The 23,243-nt window shown below is 54.1% G+C and overlaps 7 protein-coding genes across 7 annotated transcripts; 3 read left to right on the top strand and 4 right to left on the bottom strand.

Moving 5' to 3' along the window:
- Positions 1-171: 171 nt before the first annotated feature.
- Positions 172-1,345, top strand: MYCTH_2305438 (uncharacterized protein). The gene has a single exon (XM_003663438.1). The coding sequence runs from the start codon at positions 265-267 to the stop codon at positions 1,240-1,242; it is 978 nt and encodes a 325-aa protein (XP_003663486.1). The 5' UTR covers positions 172-264; the 3' UTR covers positions 1,243-1,345.
- Positions 1,346-2,045: 700 nt separating this feature from the next.
- On the bottom strand, positions 2,046-2,707 carry MYCTH_2118668 (uncharacterized protein; the record flags this gene model as incomplete). The annotated part of the gene is made up of 2 exons (XM_003663437.1): positions 2,046-2,255; positions 2,387-2,707. 2 exons carry the CDS (start codon positions 2,705-2,707, stop codon positions 2,046-2,048), a joined length of 531 nt encoding a protein of 176 aa, XP_003663485.1.
- A 1,618-nt stretch (positions 2,708-4,325) lies between these two features.
- Positions 4,326-6,731, bottom strand: MYCTH_2305436 (uncharacterized protein). Its single transcript, XM_003663436.1, has 2 exons — positions 6,350-6,731; positions 4,326-6,056 (listed from the first exon to the last, which is right to left on the bottom strand). Exons 1-2 carry the CDS (start codon positions 6,539-6,541, stop codon positions 4,455-4,457), a joined length of 1,794 nt encoding a protein of 597 aa, XP_003663484.1. The 5' UTR covers positions 6,542-6,731; the 3' UTR covers positions 4,326-4,454.
- A 1,007-nt stretch (positions 6,732-7,738) lies between these two features.
- MYCTH_2060085 (uncharacterized protein) lies at positions 7,739-8,559 on the top strand (the record flags this gene model as incomplete). Its single annotated transcript, XM_003663435.1, has 3 exons — positions 7,739-7,809; positions 7,970-8,252; positions 8,344-8,559. Coding segments are annotated over 3 exons (570 nt in total), but the record flags the coding sequence as incomplete, so codon positions are not given.
- Positions 8,560-9,125: 566 nt separating this feature from the next.
- On the bottom strand, positions 9,126-11,070 carry MYCTH_2305433 (uncharacterized protein). The gene is made up of 4 exons (XM_003663434.1): positions 10,864-11,070; positions 10,708-10,755; positions 9,923-10,631; positions 9,126-9,794 (listed from the first exon to the last, which is right to left on the bottom strand). Exons 1-4 carry the CDS (start codon positions 10,922-10,924, stop codon positions 9,638-9,640), a joined length of 975 nt encoding a protein of 324 aa, XP_003663482.1. The 5' UTR covers positions 10,925-11,070; the 3' UTR covers positions 9,126-9,637.
- Positions 11,071-12,545: 1,475 nt separating this feature from the next.
- MYCTH_2305429 (uncharacterized protein) lies at positions 12,546-15,308 on the bottom strand. Its single transcript, XM_003663433.1, has 4 exons — positions 14,122-15,308; positions 13,935-14,064; positions 13,774-13,878; positions 12,546-13,715 (listed from the first exon to the last, which is right to left on the bottom strand). The coding sequence occupies exons 1-4, from the start codon at positions 15,175-15,177 to the stop codon at positions 12,820-12,822; spliced, it is 2,187 nt and encodes a 728-aa protein (XP_003663481.1). The 5' UTR covers positions 15,178-15,308; the 3' UTR covers positions 12,546-12,819.
- A 3,452-nt stretch (positions 15,309-18,760) lies between these two features.
- Positions 18,761-20,449, top strand: MYCTH_2118664 (uncharacterized protein; the record flags this gene model as incomplete). Its single annotated transcript, XM_003663432.1, has 4 exons — positions 18,761-18,808; positions 18,950-19,336; positions 19,432-20,098; positions 20,262-20,449. The coding sequence occupies 4 exons, from the start codon at positions 18,761-18,763 to the stop codon at positions 20,447-20,449; spliced, it is 1,290 nt and encodes a 429-aa protein (XP_003663480.1).
- Positions 20,450-23,243: the final 2,794 nt, after the last annotated feature.

Genomic DNA, 23,243 nt, shown 5'->3' with positions numbered 1-23,243 from the left:
GTGGTGCTGGGTGTTCGAAGGCGTTTGGTAGAGATTTGAAGCAGCGTCCAACTCAAGGGGTGGCCGAATTAAGGTAATGTCCGGAAACGGTTCTGGTTCTTTGTTTCGGGACTCGGTGCTTGTCAAAGGCAGGACATGAGTCGATATCGAATCCAAAATATACGTGCCTTTGTTCCATTTCCTGAAGTAATACTGCACCTTCGACTCCATGAAAAAGCACAAGTTGTTTTACCGGAGAAGAAAATGTTTTTTTAAAAAAAAGTAATGGAAGGACAGAAGGAGCATCGCCAGATCCGTTTAAGCCCTTACTTTCGCCCCGCGCCGGAACCGCGTGGCTTCCACGCCCGAAGGCTCACGCGCCATCATTTCCTGAGCAATCGCTGGGGCCTCGGGCAACACCGTGCCTCCGGGCCCCCGGCGTTCCTGCCTGAAATGCCGCAGGCAAGATCCGGCTTGCGCCCCATCTTCCAGCGCACACAAGCGGCGCAGACAAGAGAAATAATCCAGTCAACGCTCGATAGCAGTTTCGGCGTACTTCGAGACGAAATCAGAACCGTGGACCGAAGCATACAGCAGCTGGGAAAAGACATTTCTAACCAATTTGCCCAAGGACTGGAGAGACTATTGGAGTCTCGTCTTGGTCCCGCGTGCGCAGAACGGGTCGGCCGAGAAGAGAACGAGAACAGGAAAAATCTGCAGCTGGAGCATCAGCTCGAAATAGACAACTTGAAGAGGGAGGGCGAGTTGGCTAGGCAGAAGCTCAAGGAGGCGGAGAAGGACCTGGAGATTGCAAACATGCAGACACAGGCCGCCATCGGCGATCTCGTCCGCCTGCAGCGTATCATGGACGCTCAACCAAATGGGGCCGAGAACGATGGAAAACGGAAACATGCAGAGAAGTTCATCATGACCGAGTTTTTGCGGTTGAGGTCCTCCGTCCGAGATCTCGCCGAGAGTCCTCTTCTGCAGCTCGGCCGCTTGTCCGACACCACTGCGGCTGGAGGGGACAGCTTATTATTCAGCCCCCAAGCATGGAATCGCGCGAGCACGCGTCAGCGGCGATACCGAGTAATGACTGCCGTATTCCAGCTGCTATTCCGACGGATTCTGCGACCGGGGCTACGCATGTTCGGCGTCCAAGTGTTCCTGAGGAGCAAAGAGCACCAGACCATCTCGGCCTCCGAGGCCCACCTCCGATCTCTGGAGAGGGAGTTGGAGGCCAACCAAGGTCAGTCCTCGTAAAATTGATGGATAACCCTAGCCTACATCTTTGGAGCGCCTTGCTGACCAACCTTTCCTCTTCCTCAGTTGACGACGCGGAACTCAACACCTGGGTCGGCACAACGATCGAGGCGACGACCCCTCTCCGAGACATTCCTTACAACGTCGAGGGGATCGTCCAAGAGATCCTCGAAGCCCTCTCGCCCGTGATCCGTTCCGCTGCCAGTCACACCAGAAACAAGATCAGGGCCCGAATCTCCACCATCTGCGAGGAAGCCGTGCGCCTGAAGCTCGCCATCCGACAGGCCCCTGACAACCACAAGATCGAAGTGCCGTCGCGCGACGCCAAGAAGTGGGGAGAGCCCGGCTGCGACGAGGAGACCAGGTCCCTTAAGACCGTGAACTGGCTCCACGTTGTCGACCACGAGACCGAGCCCGACGTGCAACAGAGGAGAGAGGAAAGGCAGACGAGAGGCGATATCGTATGCATCCCGTTTGGAGCATTGACCAAACTCGACAGAGGGGCGGACGGTAAGAAAACAAAAACCATCCTCGAGAAGGGCTGGGTCGTTGCAAAGGGAGACGTGGTCAGGCGGTCGAAGCGGAAAGCGCCAAGCCCCGCTGACGAGGAATACGAGGATGAAGAGGAGGAAGAAGAGGAAGAGGAAAGGCCGAGGAAGCGAGCATTCCGCAAACGGTGAATCCGAAGGATTGTAAGGCAGACAACTGGGTGTGGATGTGTGAGCGCGACCCGGCGATGACCCGATCCAGCCGCGACTCTCCCTTCGTCATAACTGTAGGGGAGGAACCCCCTTCCCCTCCTCTCACGGAAGACTCAGCCCGCCCTCCTCAGCCTCCGGCATCGCGGCCAACAAGCCGACTGGCAAGATGGCGGCCCCGACGACGGTCAACACAGATCCGCCCGTCACCCCAAAGAAGATGGCAAACGACACAACGCAGAAGATCAGGAAGGCCATATACAACACATGCACCACCCCGCAGAACCCCAGGAACAGTTCGAAGAACCGCTCCCCCTAATTAGTCACGGTGTCTGCTAGTCTTTTCTATTCTCGATCCTACAGAGACTGCAAGTCCCAAAAGAACCAGACACGCAACCGATGGAGACAAGGAAAACAAGGGAAAGACGGGGGAGAAAATTACTTACAACCATCCACTTCGTCCCCCAGATCCTCCTCTCTCCCGCGGCATCCGCAATGAAGCTGACGGCGTACGTGACGACGAGCTGGTCAGCCACGTACCAGAGGCACCAGGCCGGGCGGGCCGACAGGCCGGCGAGGATAAAGTGCGCAATGTTGGCGATGAGGCGGAGCCCGACGGTCGCGGCGACCGCCTTGCCGCGCCCCGTGGAAAGGTCGAACGGCCGGAAGAGGCGGGCCTTGAAGTCGAATGCTGGCGCGGGCGGCGGCGCCGCGGACGGGAGATCGCTGGTGCCGCTGGCGGTGCTGATTGGCAGGGAGACGGACATCTTTTTGTTTTCTTGGTTTGTTGTCTTTTTTTTGGGGGGGGGGTTCTTCTCTTTCTTCCCTTTGTTTCACGATGGGCCGGTATGGCTGTATGATGAATGGGATTGGGGAAGTCAGGCGAGTCGCCAAGTCCTTTTTGTCTGGCTTTTATTTCTCTGTTCTTCCTCTCCTGTTGTGATGGTATGCAGAAAAGAGATGGAGAACCGAATGCACCTCAAGTGATACACCCCAAGTTGTTGATCCCAGGTGTGACGGTTGTTGCCCGAGTTGATTGATGGTGGTGCGATCGAAAAACGCGTTAGGCGCGCCGCCCCTTTTCATTTGCAGGCGACCAAGTTCCATTTCAGCCCCCAATGCAATCCGTCGTCAAAATCCCCCCAAGAGAGCGTCATCCAACTCGTACCACCGTACCATCCTGTATTGCTCAGGTAAACCCTAACCCTGAGGTCTCAGCTTGCTCAACTGGACTCGATCACCATTCCCGCCAGTGGCATTCCCGATAGGGGGGAACACTCATCTACTGTTAGCACGCCTCGTTTTCGGACATGTCATGCTTCGACTACACAGAATTTGTCAAGGTAGTTGAGTTGATGTTTCCGCAGCGCTATTGGTCCCGCAGATGTACTCTGTATGTACGAGACCGTCTTTCGTCTCACTCATCCCGTGTCTCAGACACAAAAGCAGGCGATAATCATCATAAACGCGTCGTAGAGAGAAGAATAACATCTCTATAAGCCATACGAGGCGCAATAGAGAGCCGTTCTTTTGAGAGTTTGCGGACTGCAAGTCGCAGGGTCGGGGGCGAGGACTTCTACCGAGCTCTCCTACCCTTTGTCAAATTGGGAGTTCTCGATGAGTTGGACCGTGGTATAGATCAATACCTGAGATGCCCAAATCGACTTTTCTGGGCAGACAGGCAACCAAAAAAAACACTTTCCTCCTTAGCTTTCTGTTCGGCATGGTAGCTAGTAAAGTTTGACACGCCACCTAGCCGAAATATTGCTTGCAATTGCAACCCAGCAGGAAGAATCATATTAATTATTTCGCCTGACGGTCTGTTGCTCGCCGCATCGTCACCGACCGAGACGGGTGTCGGGTCGACTCAGTCACATGACACGGCTAGGCTGCGTTCAACCAAGCTTTGTGTTACTTCTTGCTACTATGTATGCATTACTTTGTTCCATGCCGTGGCTGCATAAGTGAGTCCGGCATTCTTGAGCCGATAATGTGCATTTCTGTAGTAGCTAACTCGGCAAACGTGCACATGTCACGGAGAATGTGGGTCCCTCGATAACCGCGCGCTGGGGTGCAACAAAGTCTTGTTGTTTGGCAGAATCCGGGATGCTAAGCGAGACTCTCGGGAAACATGCATGTGCATACTCCGTAGAACACAGTACTCCGTACGGGAACTTACCGGCCGCTCAGGTTGCACCCTGCATCCGACTTTGCATTTTAAATCGGAGATTGGGGGGTATATGAGGTGTCGAGGCATGGAAGAGAGAGAGAAAGAGAGAGAGGGCCGCCTGAGGCCAACGTTCCACAACCAAGAAAGCGCCCCCTCTTTCCTTCCTGCCTACAACAGGAAACCAGAAAGCGCCTCGCATTCACCAATTGGCAAATTCAACTGCGCGCATGATGTAATTAATTTTAGGACATTTCCAACCCACCTCCTCACTTCCTTCTTTCATCATTTCTCTTGTTTTCGACTATCTTCGAATCACCCGCTTCCAACAACTAATTATTAATTAACTAGATGGTGGTGGTGCTCAGACGCACGTAGCACTGTGTCGGCTCCCGGGCGAAGCGCTGTACGGCCTCGTAGCTGTTAAGGGCGTCGGGGACCTTGAGGAGGTGGAAGTGCCAGACGATGAGGGCGAACTGGATCTTGAGGCCGTGCAGGGCAAAGCGCTTGCCGAAGCAGCCGCGATGGCCGAGCCCAAAGGCGAGGGTCGGTCCGGCCATGGGATCAAACGCCTCGCCGCCGCCGGCCTCCCGCTTGAGCCACCGCTCCGGCTTGAAGGCGCCAATGTCGCCGTCGTCCCACGCGCCCGTCAGCGCCGGCGCCTTCTTGCCGCTGCCGTCGGCACCGCCGCCGCTGTTGTCGCCAGCAGCACTCGCGTGCTGCCGCCGCGCGCCCGGGCTGCGCATCTCGTCGGGCACGGGCATGTTGGGCTCGAGGTAGCCGGGGCCGTTGGCCATGAGGAAGACGTCGGTGCCCTTGGGGATGTGGCGGCCGAGCACGGTGGTGTCCTGCATGGCGCGGCGGACGACGAAGGCGATGGTGTTGGCGTGGCGGAGGACCTCCTCGACGACGGCGTCGAGGTAGGGCACGTGCGCCCGCGACAGCTCCTGGTACGTCGGGGCGCGGCGGGCCAGGGCGGCGTCCGGGATGGCGGCGCGCAGGTCGGCCCGGAGTCGGTCCTGCACGGCCGGGTGGTCGGCCAGGAACTTGACGCCCCACGCGACCGTGGTGGCCGACGTGTCGTGGCCGGCCAGCATGAAGCCGAAGAACTCGTCGGCGATGGCCCGCTTGCGGTAGTCCGGTTGCCGCCCCTCCTTGGCCGCCACGTCGCGCTCGCGCAGAAGAACCGAGTGCAGGGCGGTGCGCGGCGGCGCGCTAGCGTCCTGCTCGATGAGCTCCACCGCCTCGTCCACCCGGTCGCGGATGTACTGATCCTTGATCGCGGTGGCCCTCTTCATGAAGGGGAACTGCCGCAGCACCCACGAGGTCAGCCGCGGCGCGGGCGACAGCTGCGTGTCCGTGACCGAGTTGGCCAGCGTCAGCGCGGCCGCGAAGATGGCGGGCAGCTCCGGCTCCGGGAACACGACGGGCTCGTCCTCGCTCGCGGGCAGCCGCTGTTCGCGCGTCGCCTCCCAGCCCGACACCTCATCCAGGCGGCCGAGCGTGACGCTTTCTGTCTCCGGATGGCCGAACATGCCGGCGAAGATGGTGTCGAGGGCCATGTAGGTGATGTCGTGGTGCGCGTGGAAGGGGTGGCCCTTGGCCAGGCTGCACTTGAGCTCCCACAGGCGGATCATGGTCAGGGCGACCTTGTAGAGCTGCGGCCCGCTGATCTCGGTGATGAAGGTGGGCGCCATCAGGTGGTTGATGAGGTTGCGGTTGTTCTTGAACCGGGCGTCGCTGGACACGAACTGGATGTGCTGTTCCGGCAGGATGCCGCCGATCAGGTCGCCAAAGAAGCCGCTGCGGTCAAACTCCTTGGTCCGCCGCAGCAGTATGTCCTGGCTCTCGAACGGGTCCGTCACCACCACCCACGGCAGCGCCATGGGCTTGATGAAGGCCTGGATGATGGGGCTCTGGTGCCGCATCGTCAAAGACGTCAACCAGCACTGTCCGACGTGGCGGAGGCGACGACGAAGCCATGGTTAGCCATCGGCGAACGGATGACCTCAATCAAACAGAAGGAAGAGAGATGTTTGAATGGGGGGTCAGGAGGGGGTCAGGAGAGGCCGCCGCAAGAGATTCTCTGCAACACGGATACTGCGGGCAAATATCAGATCTGGCATTTGCTCAGGGAGGAAGACAAACAAGCAATCATGGGATCGAGAGGAGTGGCGTGAGTGGGTGGACATTGGAATGGTGTCCATGGTTCACGCAACAAAGATGGGTATCAATGACTTACAAAGATGCGCTTGGTGCGCATGACGTAGGCCATCATCTCGGGGACATCTCCGAAGAGCTTGTTGGCGGCATCCCGGTTGTACGAGATGTTGGGCAGCGGCTTCGGGAGGGCCGCACGGTACAGCCTGTACAGTCCGGCCAGGAGCGCCCCGAGCAGCAGCGTCCCTGGTAGCGAGGAGAAAACAGCACCCATCCTTTTTTTACCTGCTACTGCGCGCGCGCGCGCGTCTGTGTTGTCGTTCGAGAGAGAGAAAGAGCAGCAGCTGCGTCAACGCCCCGGGTTGCGACGCGGGGTTGGGGGAGGCGGGCTGGGGGGCCGGAGGGAGAGTCAGAGAAATGCAGAAAATGCAACAACCTCTGTCTGCGAAATATGAAGTCGCGGCCCAGCAAAAGCAAATAGAGAGCGGCGGTCAAACCTAGCTGAGGGGATTACAGCGAGCCGAAGTTGTAATTAATGGTTGCAGGACTACACAGTTCGCAGTGCGGGAAGGACGCGGTACGGCGACGGCGTAAGCCGCAATTTGATATTCCCAGCAAGGAGGGTAAAGAGTGAAAAGTGCTACGGGGAAGGTTCTAGCAGGATCCGATTGGTCCGCGACCATGTGCCTTTTTTGGAGAACCCCTTGAACAGAACCACCCCACAACTTTGATTTTGGTGTAAGTAAGCTGGGCGCCGGACGGGACAGGCTGTGACAGACGGGTCAAAACACACTGTGGCATCCCCCCGCAGTGGTGTCCCATTGGCCGGGCAGGACGACCATTGCGGTACGGGTGAGTCGCCTTCATTTATTTCTACATGACATCTGCCGGGCTGCCAGAACGCAAACGGCGGGGAACGAAGGTTGCAGTGACCGCAAGGGGATCCCTATCGGCGGGACTTCGAGAAATCCTAAAAGTTGTTGCGCAGCGGTAAGAAGACAGTAGGAAGGTGGCGTAGATGTAGGTACGGATATTCCTAGGCAGTGCGTTCGGAGGACGGATTACTGCCTAGATGAAAGACGGCGGTGTAGGACTCCAGGGCTCGCAATGTCAGATTCCGAGCGCGGATCCCTTGAGGGACTCGTCACGAACTATGTGGTTCGGAGGCTTCTCCCGTCATCGCTGACGAAGAATGGGGAAGAAAAAAAAAGAAGAGAAAAAAAATTCTCTTGGATCCAAACCAGAGCAGCGGCCCGGTCGATCTTGGGTTGTCTTTCGATCCTTCTTCGGTGGTATTATATACCCTCCCCTTCCCTTCCCCAATTTTTCTCAAGGTGCCCAATATCACGCGGGATGGTGTTGTTGCTCCCGTCTTGTCGTGTAGTGTACATACTGTTATGCACTTCGCTTGTGGCTTCCAGAACTACCCGGTCTCGGCACCCTGTCCTGTCTGGCGCCAGGCCAGCGTTCAGATGCCCTCTGTCACCCGAATATTAAGCCTCGGCCGAAAGGGGAGTGGGTTGGTGGCGAGATCGCGCGGCAGTAAGCCTTGTTCTCCCCTCTTCCCCTTACTCCTCCATTCTCCGGCCTGCATACGATTAGAGCAAAAAAAAAAAAAAAAAAAAAAAAAAAAAAAAAAAAAAAAAAGATAAACACTTACCAACTGCTTCCCTTACCCACCCGTCCCGTCCTCGGCGACCAGGTTCTGTCTCCGTCTTTCCGAGACGGCCACCAAAATGTTCAAGCGGCGCTTCCTCGAGACCTGGATAGACTACGTCGAATCGGTCGCCCAGCAGGCCAAGCACCGGTCCCAGTCGCGCATACTTGACCTCGATAGTTACTTTCTCCTCCGCCGCCACACCTCGGGTGCCCCGTCCACCATTGCCCTGTGGGAGATGGACATGGACATCCCGGACCACATCCGAGAGCACCCGATCCTCCGCATGCTCGAGACGCTCGCAGTAGATTTGATCGTCATTGGCAATGTGAGCGAATACCCGAATCTTCCTTCGAACCAAACGAAATAGAAAAGAAGGTTCTAACTTACCTGCTCGGCAATTCCTCCCCGTCGCACAGGATCTGCTATCGTACAACAAGGAGCAGGCCGTCGGGGACGACGAGCACAACATCGTCACGGTCATCATGGCCCAGTTCGGAATGGACGTGCAGGGGGCCATCGACCGGGCCGGGGAGCTGAGCCGGGAGAAGACGGACCGGTTCAACGCGCTCTACAGTCTGCTGCCGTGTTTCACCCTCTCGCAGGCTTCCCGGGCCCGCTCCTTTGTTCTGTGAGCCGCATCCCTTTTTGGGTTGCCTGCATCACCGGCAAGCAAGTGACATGGATGCATGCGCTCCACCGACGGTACGGCCCCGTGGTGCGCTACGCTCCCACCGACCGGAGCTTCGTGGATGACGGGGGGTCCGTCTGGAAGGCCATCTCCATCGCCCAGCTGATCCAGTACTACGCCTCCCCCCCCCCCCCCCCCTTCTTCCCCTGCAACGCGAACCACGGAGAAAAGGCATCAACGAGGCCCTCCGCTTGTACCCGTTAGGCCAGTATATAGAAGCGAAGCTCTTGCCTTCGCTCCGAGATGTGTAATATGTATACATTTTAAGGTACCAACAGAGCGAAACGCAGGTCGAGCCAATCGCAGAACTTAATTATCTGTCATCTGTCAAGATCTAGATGCAACGGAGCAAACAAACCGCAACTGCAGATGCACATCTAAACGGAAATATATTTACATCCATGGTAAGTAGACCTTGCAGGCCCTGTATCATACACATGAAAAGCACCTCTCCCGGACACGGCGACCAGACTCCGAATGCCACGACCGAACCAAACACGCAGCAGGTTGCACCGTGGATCCCAACTCTACCCTTGGAGCCCCGTCTATTTTCGTTTCCCAAATCTCGGCCTCTGATCTATCCCCCCATCATCCATCCCCTCTCCTGTTCTCCTCGATCCCCGTCGTGACGTGGTGTTCAAGCTTTGGCCTTCATGCTATCAAATTCCCGATCGCGGCTGCTAGACACGGAGGAGCAAGAGAAGAAAACGAGAGATATCAGCATAACCATAATTCGAGGAAAAAAACCAGGAAATTTAAAAAAGAAAAAAGGAAAAAATCAAACAAGCCAATGCAGGAAGCACCGGGATCGCTCTGTCAAACCCATATTTATGCCCGCCCCACTTGCCATGAGTACGTATGTATGTACAAGACGAACAAGGCAATTCCGGATGGTGCGCCACACGCACACGAGGAGGGAAGTCGGGGGAAGAGAGAGTGCGGGGGAGTCAGGAAGTGATGATGGGTGCTGGGTGGTGTTTTTTTTTTCCCCTCTTTTTGTAAGGATTGTAATATTGTTTTGTTCACTCCTCGTACCTTCCACCCGTAAGGATCGCCGGCCCGCTCTTCTCGAGCTTCTCCTTGAGGAATTCGTAGACGGTGAAGGTCACGGCCTGGCCGGGCGCGACACGCATGATCCGCGGCGTGATACCCTTGTAAAAGGCGTGGAGACCTTCTTGTCTGTTATTCGAAGCATTTGTCAGCTCGTCGATGTACGGCACATGGAGAATAAAAAGGGGGGGGGGGGGAGGGAAACGGAGGAAGGATATGAAAAGCATTTGGGAGAGAAGCGGGGGAAAACAACGTACCGGAACATGTCGCCCGCAATCTTGGTGATACGCTGCAGCGCCGTGGTGCCCTCCTCGGCCTTCATCTTCTGCAGGCGCGTCTTGATGGTGTCGATGGGCGCGTTGCTCAGCGGGCCCATGGCGCCCGAGACGAGGCCGATCAGGGTGGTCTGGTAGCTGGGCAGGTTGCCGCCCTTGTACTCGGGCTGCCACTGGTAGAGCCACTCCTTGAAGTAGGTGTAGGCGGTGAAGTTGACGGCCTGGTTGCTGCCCTGCCGCAGCGCCGTCAGCGACACGCCGCGGTACAGCGCGCCCACGCCCTCCTCCTTGACGATGGTGTAGAGCGCGTGCGCCGCGTTGCGGTACTTGGGCACGTCGAGCGGGTCCGCCATGCTGTGGTGCTGCGCCTGCAGGCGGATCTTGACCACCTCCATCGGCGTCACCACGGCGACGGCCTCCGTGACGCCCGCGGCCAGGCCGGCGAAGAACAGGCTCTGGCCCGAGAGGACGCCCGTCTGCTTGTTGGCGAGCAGCTGCTTGTACCACTCGAACGAGGTGAACCGGATCGCCATCTTGGGGATGATGCCCGTCAACACGGCACCCAGGCCCTTGTACAGGCCGAGCGGCGTCTCCTTGCGTACGATCTCGACGCCGGTCCTGATGAAGCCGCGCTTGGGCATGCCCGGTTGCCGCCCGCGCCGCGAGAGTTGCATCCGCACCTTGATGGTATCTGTCGCAAGCGCCCCCATTGCGTTAGATCCCCAAGAATTTCCCATCTCACAAGCGCGCTGCAAGGGACCACTCACCAAGGGGATGGCACACCAGCGCCTCCATCATGCCAGCACCTCCACCCGCTGCACGGCGACTCAACGCATCAGTATGACTGACGAACGCATCAATCGAGCAATGCGACTCGGGCACTGCGGCCCGGGGGGGGGGGGGGGGGTTATAGTAGTGCTCACCGATAAGGTTGGTTGCCGCCGTCGTCGGCTTCTTGCCGTCTTTGCCAACTTTTGTCGCCATCTTTCTCTATCCCCTGTTGTTTAATTGTAATTGTTTAGGCTTTTTACTCCTTTCCTTCTTCGCCAATCTCTCTCTGGATTTGCACCCAGAACTGCCAATGAACGATATCCGAGCAATCGCCGTTGCGCAGCGCCAAGCCCGTTTCTCCGGATGCCGAGGATGATGTTATTATCCTTTAGTTCTAGGGTGGCCAACCAACCTGTGGCGACCGGCTGAAAAGGTTGCAAAGTTGCAAAAACGGTGCTATCGTGTGCTCTCCGTCTTTCGGTTAACCGCGTTCTGAATCGTGTTGGGGGGAAATTGGTGAACCGCGGCTGAGGGGCGTCAAGATGTCCGAGTCCGGGGATATGGGGAGATCGTGGTGTTGACCAAGATCGGGAATGGGAGGGTCCCGACGAGACCGGAAGAGGGCAATGGGGACCAAATGGAACCAAATGGAAAGGGTATCACCAGAGGGTAACAACGAGAAGAAGAAATAAAGGCAATGGGGGGAGGGGCTGGTGTTTTCAGGGAGGTCCGGCCCCAGAAATATGACTCTTCAGGTCACGGCAGATCGGGTGTGTGGCCGGAGCAGCAGCCGAGCCGGGCGGGCGTCAGGCCGAACAAACGAGGTACTGGGGCGCCCCCCAGATATGATTCAAATTCATGGGGCAGACCTAGAACGACTTGTCCAACTTCAGGGTTCGGGGCATGGAAAGCAAAGGAACGAGATCCGCAATGGTGGATTGAGCCAGGGGGGACTAGCCCAGGAGGGTAACTGACCATTCGTCCGTGGCCGGGAAAGCCAGTAGCGAGACGAGTTTAATCCCCAACGGGACAGCACAGCAAAGCCACTTTGATCTCAAAAAGACGGAGGGCGGATCTGCAAGGATCATGACGGGGTGTAACGGATTGGCCAAGAGCGCGCGCTCTCAACGTTCGGACACACGGGCAGGTGTGTGGAGGCGGCTTTTTTTGGTCGGTGACGGCCCGTCCATCGGCTTAGCGGAGCAAGCGCCCCAAGTCTCCAATTTCTTTCTTCCCCCGGTACCTCTGGTCGCGGCATTCTGACTATAGCTCAGCATTTCCCTGTTCTGGGCTGCAGCGCTAAATGCCCCTTTTTTGGTTTCCTTGAGGAATTTCCGCGGGGATTGACCGCAAGATGCGTGCCTATAACAAGTTCGGCTTGCGCTCGTGGCGAGGAACGGTCCAAGAGGCGTCTTCGCTGGCTTGTGATCTTGCAGTGACGTAGCGATAACCGACCCCAAGCCGAGCTTGTGATTGCGGGGAACGCTGAGGGGCGTATGCCCCACACACCTAGCCCCAAGCTCGGACGCTTCCGGGAACGAACTGGCCAGGCCGCAACCATTCAATGCCGAGGTCATCTTGGGTGAGCCGAAAGTGTTTCCTTGCTCGGGCCACTGGCCGTCAGCAGCCGGATGGCCAGGTAAGTAGCGAAAGAAATGAAAGGTACACGAGGAGACTGGGGCGCACCGGCGACGATAAGGGTGACGACAACGGTAACACATCATTGGAGAATGAAGGCGGCAAATCATACACCCCCCACTCCATTGCCAATACGGACTGACAGTAAAAATGAAAAATGGTATTGTTAAAAAGGGTATTGGTGTCCAACGAAAAGAATCCCCCCTGCCCGTCCAGAAATCACGGCGCCTCCTTCTATAAGCCCTTTTTGTTTTCAAGACCCAACGACAAGCGCGTACAGTAGAAACAGAGAATTCGCCAGCGCCGATGCCACTTGTCCAAGCCCGCCCAGAGGAGCCAAAACACCAGTCCTGCTTTTGCAGACGCATCCGCCATAAAGGAACAGAAAAAAAAGAAAAGAAAAGAAAAGGAGATAATGAGAAAGAGAAACGAGGAGGAGGACCGCGGTTGAACGCCGTGTCGTCTCCGATCTAGCTGGGGGTGCTGGCATCCAGCACACACTGCCCGTTTGGAGTTCCGATGTCCTTGAACGAATAAACCCGGATTTCTCCGTCCTCGCTGCCGCTCGCCATGCGGCTATCGCTAAGCCCCACACACGTTACGGGGCCCCGGTGCCCCACAAACGTTGCATCGCACTTCCCGCTGCGCGGCTCCCAGGATTTGACCATGCCGTCGTTGGCTCCGCTGATGACGCGAATCGTGTCCCCGGCGAGCGACCAGATGCCCTCGAGATGGCCAAACATAGTCTTCAGGCACCGGCCCGTTGCGCTGTCCCAAAGGCGGATCGTGCTGTCCAAGGCGCCCGAGAGGAAGTATCGTGGGGGAAGAGGACGTGACGGGTCCGAGGCAAACGACGGCCCGTACATGGACCGGATGTCTCCCTCTCGAGACGGCGAGCTGCTGCGCCGTTCCGGCTGGACGAAGGACACCGTCGGGGTCCCGTCGGTGCCGCTTGCCACCGATACCGCGTCGCTGTTGTCACCCAGCCCGGCGTTGCCGGTCAGCAGCTCATCGTCTGGCTCGTACTCCGGGGGGAGGAGTAGAACCTGTTGAACGTGGCCGACGTGACCTTCAAAGGTGCGGATGGGCTGCCTGGTATCCAGATCCCAGAGCTTCACGGTAGTGTCATCCGAGGCCGACATGACCGTCCTGCTGTTGATGTCTAGCCGCGTGCAGTTGACCCAGTCGCTATGGCCTTTCAGACAGAAGGCCTCCTTGGAGTTGAAGTCAAAGATCTTGACGCTCTTGTCGATCGAGCCACTCGCGAGGAGCTGGGCCTCAAAGTTCACACTGACAACGCCGTCGGTGTGGCCCTGCAGCGTCGAGATGCACTCGCCAGTGTGCCAGTTCCAGATTTTGATGGTGTCTACTCCGGAGTCAGCAGCTTGAATTAGCTCAAGGACGAGGGGGGGTTGGTGACATACGGTCCAAGCTGCCGCTGATCAGTTTGGAATCATCAAACTGCAGCGCCCGGATTCCCCGCGTATGGCCACGGAGCGTGCGGATTTCCTCGCCCGTCTCAATGTTCCCTGACCGGCTTGATTAGCTTCAAGAACCAGCAAACAATGTTGCGAGAGGCACATACATATTTTGATGGTGGCGTCGTACGACCCGGTTGCAAGAATGTTATCGTCCAGTTGAAGACAGGTCACACCGTTAGTGTGCCCTTTCAACGTCTTGACCGAGCATCGCCCATATTTCCAGTTGTATCCGACCTATCGAGATGATCAGCATCGTATCAGCCCAAGAGGGGACGGTCGAGTATCTCTTACCTGCCACCGATCCTTGTATACTGCCTTCCAGCTCCGGGGCTTGGGTTCCTCGTTCGACGGCTTGTCAACACACTGCCGCTTCGCATCAGGACCGTCGTTCGATTCGAGATGACGTTTTGCTGAAGTCTGCCCTTGAGAGTCCGACTGCAGGGAGTCGGATAGCTCCTGTATCCTGCCGTTGGAGTTGTCCTTGGCGAGTTGCCGCGCCCGCGTGTAATTGCGCAGCCTCTTCCGTTCCAGAAGGGGCAGCCCCCAGCCACACTTGGTGCACTTCCGGTTCACGTGTTGCTCGCACATGCGCACCCAAACAGCATCGTCATCGGCCAGCATCCGCCACCGTTGGCTGACCTGTGCGGCCTTGGTCAGGCTCACGGTGTCGAGGTAGCATAGAATCTTTTGCGCGAGCTCGACGGGCAGCGCGGTGATGAAGTCGATCTTGAGCGCCTCGTTGACTTCGCGCGAGACGAGGGAAAGCTGGGGGAAACAGAGCTGAGCGAGGACGCCCTGCAACATCAGCTCGCGATGGCGTGCCGGCGCGGCCGAGAACAAGGACCACACATGGGTGATGGCTTGTTGGTCCGCCGGCGTGAGCTTATCCAGCTCCCGCTGTATCATGACCATCTTGGCCTCGTCGGCGGCTCGTCGGCATTTCGAATCGGGTCTGTGGCGATAGCAGTACTTGGTGTTCGGATTATTCTCCCTCGCTGATTCCTCGTTCTTCGACTTCCCGACTGGAGCATACAGGGTCGGGATGTGCTCCCTCAAGAAGGGCTTGACTGTCTTTCCGATCAAAGACGACGACATGTTGGTCATGCTATCGCGCGGTCGCCCCCTCGCCTCCTCCTCTGGTCGTCGCCGACTGCAGTTCGTGCCTGCTTCAAGTGGCTGATCCTGGTCGTTCTCTGGCCTATCCAGAATCTCGCGGTTCTTATGGGTCTGGAGAGAGTGGCCCGTCAAGATCGCCTGGTCGGCGTCATCCGTCGAAAGATCGATGCCATGGTGCCCCGGAAATGGCGGACGGTCATGGAGGGAGATGGAAGATTGCGGGCGCTCCATCAGGGGCTGGAGGGTGGGACGCAAGCAAAGGGGCGTCTTGCGTCTGTACCAGGCTAGATGGCCCGTGCAAGCATTGGGCTCGCTTGCCAGTGATGGTCAGGCTGAGTCGATTGCGTGCTGCTTCTTGTTTCGGTCGAGAAGCTGGGCTTTGTGTTACGGCCAGCCGGGTTTCGGAGCGGTCAAGCGGTCCGAGTAAGTTTCGATAGGAGCGGCACGGTGGCACGCAATGCGCGGCTGCGAGTTCGCAATCCTGCTATAGGCAGATGGTACGAGAGCTAGGGGGGCGGGCTTGGAAGCGGATCGACAACCAGGTAGGTGAGATAAGATGGATCGCGAGTCGCTTGGAACTCGATTGCTCGATCTTTTGTCTCCTTCTACCTTCCTCCGTGAGTTGTAGTTTAAACACTAGACCACTTCCCAAGGTATAAGCGCCGTGGACACTAAGTTGAATTGCGCTTGGCAGGGAACGGCTTCAGTTTCGTCGGAATGCTGTGGTCGAGGAGCCACGCTGGTGCAAAAGGCGGGCAGAATGGCGAAATCGGATGGTGGAGCTGCTTTGGTGCTTTGCGCCAGGAATTGCGTTATCAGGTAATTGCATGGTCTGTGCGTCCCGCTGCCGCAGCTTCGGATATCGGGAGGGTAGCAATTGTTAGTGCAAAACTCCAGGTGAGACATCGATCGAGAGGCCGTCAATTGACAAGGAAAAGCTGCAGCGGGAGTGAGATCAAGGATAAATGTCTCACACACATTTCCTAAAAGGAGCTGATCAGGTGTGTGTACTAAGAGGGGTTTTGAATGCTTTTGAGTGCTTTACTGTGTACTTTCATCTTCAGAGATATTCGGTTCTCGGGTGAACGATAAAGCGGAGCAGCACGTTCCTCGGTGTCCTTGCGGGCGGTGTAAACCACTAACAAAAAGATCAGAGACCCACATCATCGCCAGAGAAAAGGCTTTACGGAGTACTGTTCGCTCTCGCGAAATTTCATACATGGAACCGTCAATTCAATATAATGAAGTTATCCTCGTAAAGTCTCGCCAGTGGAAGCAGTAATGAAAGCTTACGCCATGGATAAGGAATCAACTAACCCTCCGGGCCAGAGAGATGACTGGAAAACAGAGAATTGGCACTTTACAGAATTCGGGAAAGCCATTCATTGGCTCACATCAAACTAATAAAGCAGGTCACGCGACTAGCCTTCTTAGAAAAAAATTCTTGACGAATGCTCGTCCCCTGCAAGGTCGTCGTAGCCAGGTACGGGCCGTCACTGGAGAGCGGGTGGCAACCCGGACAATCAAGCTGCAAGCGGAGGTCCTGTGTCTCGTTGATAAACTCCAAGTAGGCTTCTTCCGCTAGGTGTCGAATGCTATCGTTCGGCGGCCATTCCGATATTTGACGCGCGTTTGCGCCCAGCGTCGAGACTAATCCGCTACAAGTATGCTGTATAGTTCAGGCACTTGCGGAGTATTATAATGTATGCAAGGTAGCTATGTATGTACGTATGTATGTATTCAAGACATGCTTCGTACTCCGGATGGTTACCTGGCAAGAGGAAGTCCATGTCCATCAAGGTGCTCAACCATACCGCAACTTCAGACTGGCTAGCGGCACGTGCATTTTATTCGCTAGAGAGAGCAAAGTTCAAAACCGACCACGGCCCGGCCTTCCATAGATGGCGCTCGCTAATTTGAGTGTCGCCATACTAATGGTCTATGGAATATGTCCAAAGTATTTCTGCAAACGCACCTAACGAAGCATAACATGCCACAAGCTCCTACCGGCTGTCGCGGCTGTCGCGACCAGTCGCCCAGCGCTGATCGGATTGCGCCATTCCTTGGCGCCCGGACCACGGAAGATGGTGGCAAACGGAATCTTCAGCCCCACTCGGCCTCGAGCTCCCTCCGAGTCGGACCCAACAGCGGCAAAAGCAGCCAACTGAACCGACCTACGGAGTACACACGCTCTCTCGATATACGCGACTCGGACAATTGCCGTACGACATAGGATTGATCTCTGCTACGGCCAAGGCTCATAACGGAGTATTCAGGGGCCTGACCCCTCTGAAACAGATTTCCAGCAAGAGCGTTGAATCATTAATTACCGATCAATTACACTCTCGGTTATATTCTGTATCAACATAGTATATAGTATAATTAGACGATTGCGACTCTCTTTGCCCCGATGAGACCGCGATGTCTATGTGAGATGTTATCTCTGTGAATCCGTGACCTCAAATGGCTCTGCCAAGTTCTTTGTCGACATTGACAAGGTCCAGATTAGGCAGCTGTAGATCTCTTCAGACAATCTCCTAAACATGTACGGAACCCCTAAGTTGTCTCAAAGAATTCTCTCATCTTCTAAACTCGCATGACCGGGTAGGCTCCAAGGTGTTATTGCCCCGGTGGACACCCACATTTCGGAAGAGAGCGGTCGCGGCACGGCAGTTCAACCGTTACGGAGGCCCCGCCGAGACCCGGAAGAATTAATCCTGTATCCGTAAACCCGACTGACCCCGAACATTACAGCCCTGGTGCTTGCCATTATTTGCAGTATTAAAACACCCTGCATCATCAACCTCGAGCCGTGCTCACCCAAGGAGTCGCTGAGTCCACCCACCTATATTAAAGCTCAAAGCCAGGTTCGAAGAACTGCGGGCCGGCATTTCCCAATTCTTTGCGAGATAATTAATCTCCCCGCTAGGTGTACATAAGACGACGGGATACCCGGTAGCCGACTACCACTGTATCTATGATCTCCTAGTGATTATTTACCAAAATGGTTTGGTTCATCTGAAGTTTATTATAGTGGATAACAGGGTGGAACTTTAAGCCAGTACTTCCGTCTTCGTTCTGCAAGAGGTTCAGCTGGCTATTCCTTCCACCGGTCTCCAAAGTCCTTTACATTAGCTTTAGATAAGCTTGCGTAGCATAGCAGCCTTTGTTGGTTCCTGAAGTTTAGCGAAGTTCCCTACTTTCTTACCATTCCCGTACAAGCTCAATATTTTCCTTGCGTCCCGATACACACAGGTCCTCCCCCCCTGGCTAAGCTTGAAGAGGCATATAATTAGGCTACATTCTCATCTGATTCAGCTTTTCCAAAGTCCCATTTTCCTGTTTGGGAAAGGGGGGGGGACTAGAAGGTCAACCATTTCCCGGCTCAGAACGTTGGCCTTGCCACATGGAGTCAATGCTGCTGCCACTTCAAGTTGACATCATGAATAACCATGCACCATGCTCACGTCTCAGACCCAGTCTGTACTACATGTACTCTTTCGATAATTAGTCCCTGGGCTAAGGCGCGTGCAAGCTGGCCCTACTTGTGCTGCTGGGATGTTCACGGCTTCTGGTACGCTGCAGATTGAGAGAGGCTCTTCAGTTAGCATCAAGGGAGTCTTGGACCCGCCGGACTCTCCGGCCTGACGTTAGGGGCCAGGCTGATATCCTCCAGCAGAACCGTGTTTTCGTAGAGCGCTGATTCCAACACCGCCACTGACCACCACTCGCGACCTGAAGCACGTCGGTTCGAGTCCTTGAGGGTAGGCTTCTAAGCGTAAAGTAGCTATGCCCATTTCCGAGGTGGCTCGGAATGGCCCAACAGGCGGCTTTAACACCACTCCGGGCGACCTGGAGGGCGGTAAGGGGCCAGGAGGGCCGCAGGAACGACAACTGACAGACACCATTTTGCTGGTGCGAATTCTGTGCTTCTTTTTGCCCGCTACCTTCGCTCTAATTAGCTAATTACTCCAGCTCTCCGCTAACCAGATTGCTCTCGTAGGTCACATGGGAAGGCGACGGCGACGCGGGTCACCCGCATAATTGGAGCGACATGCATAAATGGGCCATCACGGTGCTGCTGTCCCTGGGTGGGCTGGTGACGCTCACGTTCGGGGCGATGCTGGCGCCCGCGCTTTCTTCCATTGCCTCAGATCTCGGAACGAGTCAGGATGAGGCGCAGATCTTCCTGTCCATCTTTGTCTTGTCCTTTGCTTTCGGCCCGATGGTGCTCGCGCCTCTTGCGGAGACGTTTGGGCGGCGGCAGGCCTGGATCGTCCCCAACTGCTTCTATATCCTGTGGAATACTGTGTGCGGGTTCATCGTGACCGCCGGCTTGCTGATCGCTGGTCGGCTTCTCGCTGGCATCGGTGCAAGCGTAGACTTTGCAGTAGGCACTCGGCAAAACCCCGCTTACAAGCTTTCACCACCTCTCATTCCCCCTGATGATATGATCCGAGACTAACTACATGTACGTCAACCTAGCTCACGAACCCCGTTCTAGCGGATCTCTGGCCGCCATCGCAGGGCAACAAGTCGTTCGCCATCGCGACCTTCCTCGCCCTACTTGGGCCAGCGTTGGGCCCCATTGGCGGCGGTGCCGTGACGCAGACAATCGGTTGGCGCTGGATCGTTTGGATCCTTTCCATCTTCGACGGTGTCCTTGTTCTAGTGGGGCTCGCGGTCGTTCGCGAGACATACGCGATCATCCTTCTGCGCCGGTGGGCGGCAACCCTTCGCAAACAGACGAACCAGCCTTACCAAGTCGCCAACAACGACGGCGGGAGCGACCCGCTCACATCAAAGCTCTCCAGGGCTCTGACCCGCCCGGTCCGACTCCTCGCGACGCAGCCTGCGCTGCAGATCATGTCCCTGTTCCTGGCTTACAACTTTGGGGTCCTCTACGTCGTCCTGTCCACCTTTGCCAGCCTGTGGGTGGAACGGTACCGCCAGACCGAGGCGCAGAGCGGACTGCAATACCTTGCGCTAGTCATCGGGTACACGCTGGCGGCCCAAGTCGGCGCCCGAGCCACAGACCGCCTGTGGAGGCACCTGAAGGAGAAGAAGAAGAAGGCCCGTGGCGACGGGGACGCCGTGCCCGAGTACTGTGCGCCGCTGATGGTGCCCGGCGCCATGCTGATCCCGGCGGGCTGTTCGTCGACGGCTGGACGACTGACCGGTGCACGCCCTGGATCGGGCCCGACGTCGGCGCCGCGTTCTTCGGCTGCGGTATCACCCTCAACACGCAGGCCATACAGGCGTACGTCATGGACGCCTACAGCACCTGCGTCGCCTCGGCCGCGGCCGCCTCGCAGTTCCTTTCCTTCGCAGCATCGCCGGCTTTGCCTTTCCGCTCTTCGCGCCGCTCATGTACCGCAGTCTGGGGTACGGTTGGGGGAACAGCTTCTTGGCCTTTGTTTCGCTCGCCTTGGGCCTGCCGGCGCCGCTGTTGATCTGGCCGTACGTGGCTAGGATTCGCGCAAAGGGAAAGCCGCAGTCGTAGGTAAGCGATTCCCGTCTCTTGGGGGGTTTCCAATTAGGGAGGGAAGAGAGGAAAGAGGGAGCTCACGATGAACAGCTGCCGATAATGAGTCTAATCGGAGGCGAACGGTCTGGCTGGTCTTGGCCTTTCTCGTAGTTTTTTAAACAGGATGGGCCTCACAATACAACAGCACAGCTTCAGCGACTCGTTGCCCTCACGAGTAAGGACATAATCTAAGGTTTATTATTAGAGACCGTCTTTGACCGATTGTATAGGTAGTATCTGGCACTTTCGGCTAAAGTACCTCTTGTGTTCTGTGAGGGCAGCATTGTCCTGATGACCGATAACAGCTCGGAGGGGATCTTCAGTACCGTAAAGAGAATCATAACACCCGAGGCTTGGGTCGGCGACACACGTTGAATAACCTCAAACCGATTGTAGTGGTTTTGCCACCTATCAAAGAGAAACCCTCTTCACCTTGACCAGAAGGATGTTGGATGTTGCAATGACCTCAATAAAGCATACCTGACTTTTAACTTCAGAGCAGTCGGTTGACCGAACAATCGCTGATTCCGGAACAATCTGAATTTGCACTCCGCTATTGCCTTCTCTCCTTTGACGTCCGAAACAGACCGCCTCCTCGGCTGTTATCGGGAGAGGTGGACGCTACTCGTTGGCAATGCTGGTCTTCCGGCATGTTCGCTGATTGTCGGAAGCTGTAGAGCTTCCAAACGTATTAGCCACGTGTTTACCACAGCTATATAAGGCTGTTTAACGCTTTGGCCAGTCCCTTTGTCTATAAATACCACTCTTTTTGTCTCCTTTGTAGATAGTTTTAACAAGGCACTCTTTTCCTTCGTACAGCCACCTACTAGAGACTGCTTTTAACGCTCCCGGAAGCTCATCACTACGTTCGGCAGTTATAAGCCTAGCGCCTTGACTGCTCCTCTGCCGACGTATCTCTAATATTAATAGTAGCTTCTTCTATTATAAACTCTCTTACCTTACTTTAATACACTTTTAACGACGTATCCGTCTATTATATCTGAGATCCTAGTCGAGACTTCTACGTGCCTTATAGGGCCTAGTTTCTAGAACTTGTAGTATATCGAACTATAGTTATAGGCTAAATTTGCCGGTCTATAGGGATTCGTCGACCCTAATGGCGACTATAAGCTAGATCTAGAAGTTCTATAGTATCTAACCTATAAGTAAGCTAGAGATAACCTTATCCTAGCTTCCTAGGAGTAACTCTTAGAAGGATTATTACCTTTAATATCTATAGATTTAATACCTTCTAATATAGCTATTATAGCTAAATTTACGTGATTATAAGACTCCTTTTATAAAGATATTATATATACTATAGATATTGGTAAGTAAATAGGATAGCTATAACGCTAGCTAATGTATATTATAGATTCTAAACTCTATAAAGCTATAAAAGTGTATGGGAAGAAGGATATTAACCTTATTAGGGGGATTATCTAGGCGCTTTACTCTATACTTACATTATCTATTGTAACGCTCTATATAATAATTATCATATGAGAAATAGCTAGTTTTAATATAGCTAAGTATTTAGGAGTTAATCTATAGTACTAGATTTATAACTTTAATATTACCTTCTAGCAAGCTATCTAATATAATATCCTAGAAGTTTAGGGTATATAAGGACTTTATACCTTTCTTAATACTATTATTATATATATCTTACTAACCTAGGTAGTAAATAAGAGGATAGAAATTAAGCTTATTAATAGTATAGGATAGCTACTTCTAGAGCTTAGTACCCTTATTACGATAGCTAAGATCCTAATTAATAATGATATATAACTTAGAGTCTCTTAGAAGTATAGAATCTTTTTAATAACTTATATATTAATACTTCCTATAGCTTAAAAGAGTAGTAAAGAAAGAGGTAAAGACTTATATACTTAGTAGTATAATATAAGATATCCTTATAAGCGTCTAAGATATCTATAGGATCCAGTAGACTATTATACGCTTAAGTAAGCTATTTATAATAACGAGTAACGCTTATACCTTTCTAATAAGGAGTATAAAAGAATTTACTAAGAGCTCGATAAGCTAAAGTAGACTAGATTAAAAAATTAACTTATTACTAAGTAAGAAGAGCTATCCTATTTTAGGTAATTAGGGGTAAGATACCTTAATTCCCTTGATATATTAATTATTAGCCTTCAACCACTTAGTAAGCTCTTGACTTACCATAGAGCATTTAATATAATCATTCTATAGTATTATCCTCTTTTAGAAAGTACTTTACTAGACTTATATAATATAACCTACTTAATTAATATTAAGAAGTTCCTTTTACCCAGGATATTTATTAAGATAAAAGATCTTAAGTTCGTTAAAGTAGGTATAATAACCTTTCCTATTAGTAAAAGGGGTACTTAGATAATCAGTTCTAGATAGACTATATAGACTATATACCAAGAACCTAACACTTAAGGATATCGCTATTATTAAAGGATTCTATATTAATATTATCTCGGAGGTTCTATTACTTAAGGTAGACACTTAGTATTATAGCTTAGACTACTTACTACGTTTTAGAATACTAGAAAATAACGTTATCCTTTATAAGCTAGAACGTAAGTATAATCTTACCTTCCTTAAATATAAGCTACTTTCCTACTACTTAAGCTTTCTAGACTACATCTTAATTAATAAAGTAGGTACTATAAATATTTATATATCCTTATAGAACGTATTTACTATATATAGTAGAAGGTCCTAGACGTAAGCGTTACCTACTATAAGAGAGGATACTAAGGATCTTTAGCAC

The sequence above is a fragment of the Thermothelomyces thermophilus genome, chromosome 3 (genome assembly GCF_000226095.1).
Source record: "Thermothelomyces thermophilus ATCC 42464 chromosome 3, complete sequence".
NCBI classification, from domain to species: Eukaryota; Fungi; Ascomycota; class Sordariomycetes; order Sordariales; family Chaetomiaceae; genus Thermothelomyces; species Thermothelomyces thermophilus.
Note: the sequence above shows the minus strand (reverse complement) of the source record. Positions and strands in the feature narration are given on the sequence as shown.

Excerpts from the sequence above, each read along its gene's own strand:
- MYCTH_2305436 (XM_003663436.1), bottom strand. The coding sequence starts at position 6,541 with ATGGGTGCTGTTTTCTCCTCGCTACCAGGGACGCTGCTGCTCGGGGCG. Across the intron at positions 6,057-6,349 it reads TGCGCACCAAGCGCATCTTT|TGCTGGTTGACGTCTTTGAC; the intron begins GTAAGTCATTGA and ends CACGTCGGACAG.
- MYCTH_2305438 (XM_003663438.1), top strand. The coding sequence starts at position 265 with ATGGAAGGACAGAAGGAGCATCGCCAGATCCGTTTAAGCCCTTACTTT.
- MYCTH_2305433 (XM_003663434.1), bottom strand. The coding sequence starts at position 10,924 with ATGGCGACAAAAGTTGGCAAAGACGGCAAGAAGCCGACGACGGCGGCA. Across the intron at positions 10,756-10,863 it reads GGCGGCAACCAACCTTATCG|CGGGTGGAGGTGCTGGCATG; the intron begins GTGAGCACTACT and ends GTCGCCGTGCAG. Across the intron at positions 10,632-10,707 it reads GCTGGTGTGCCATCCCCTTG|ATACCATCAAGGTGCGGATG; the intron begins GTGAGTGGTCCC and ends CGCTTGCGACAG.
- MYCTH_2305429 (XM_003663433.1), bottom strand. The coding sequence starts at position 15,177 with ATGGAGCGCCCGCAATCTTCCATCTCCCTCCATGACCGTCCGCCATTT. Across the intron at positions 13,879-13,934 it reads CGACGCCACCATCAAAATAT|GGAACATTGAGACGGGCGAG; the intron begins GTATGTGCCTCT and ends CAAGCCGGTCAG. Across the intron at positions 13,716-13,773 it reads GATCAGCGGCAGCTTGGACC|ACACCATCAAAATCTGGAAC; the intron begins GTATGTCACCAA and ends ACTCCGGAGTAG.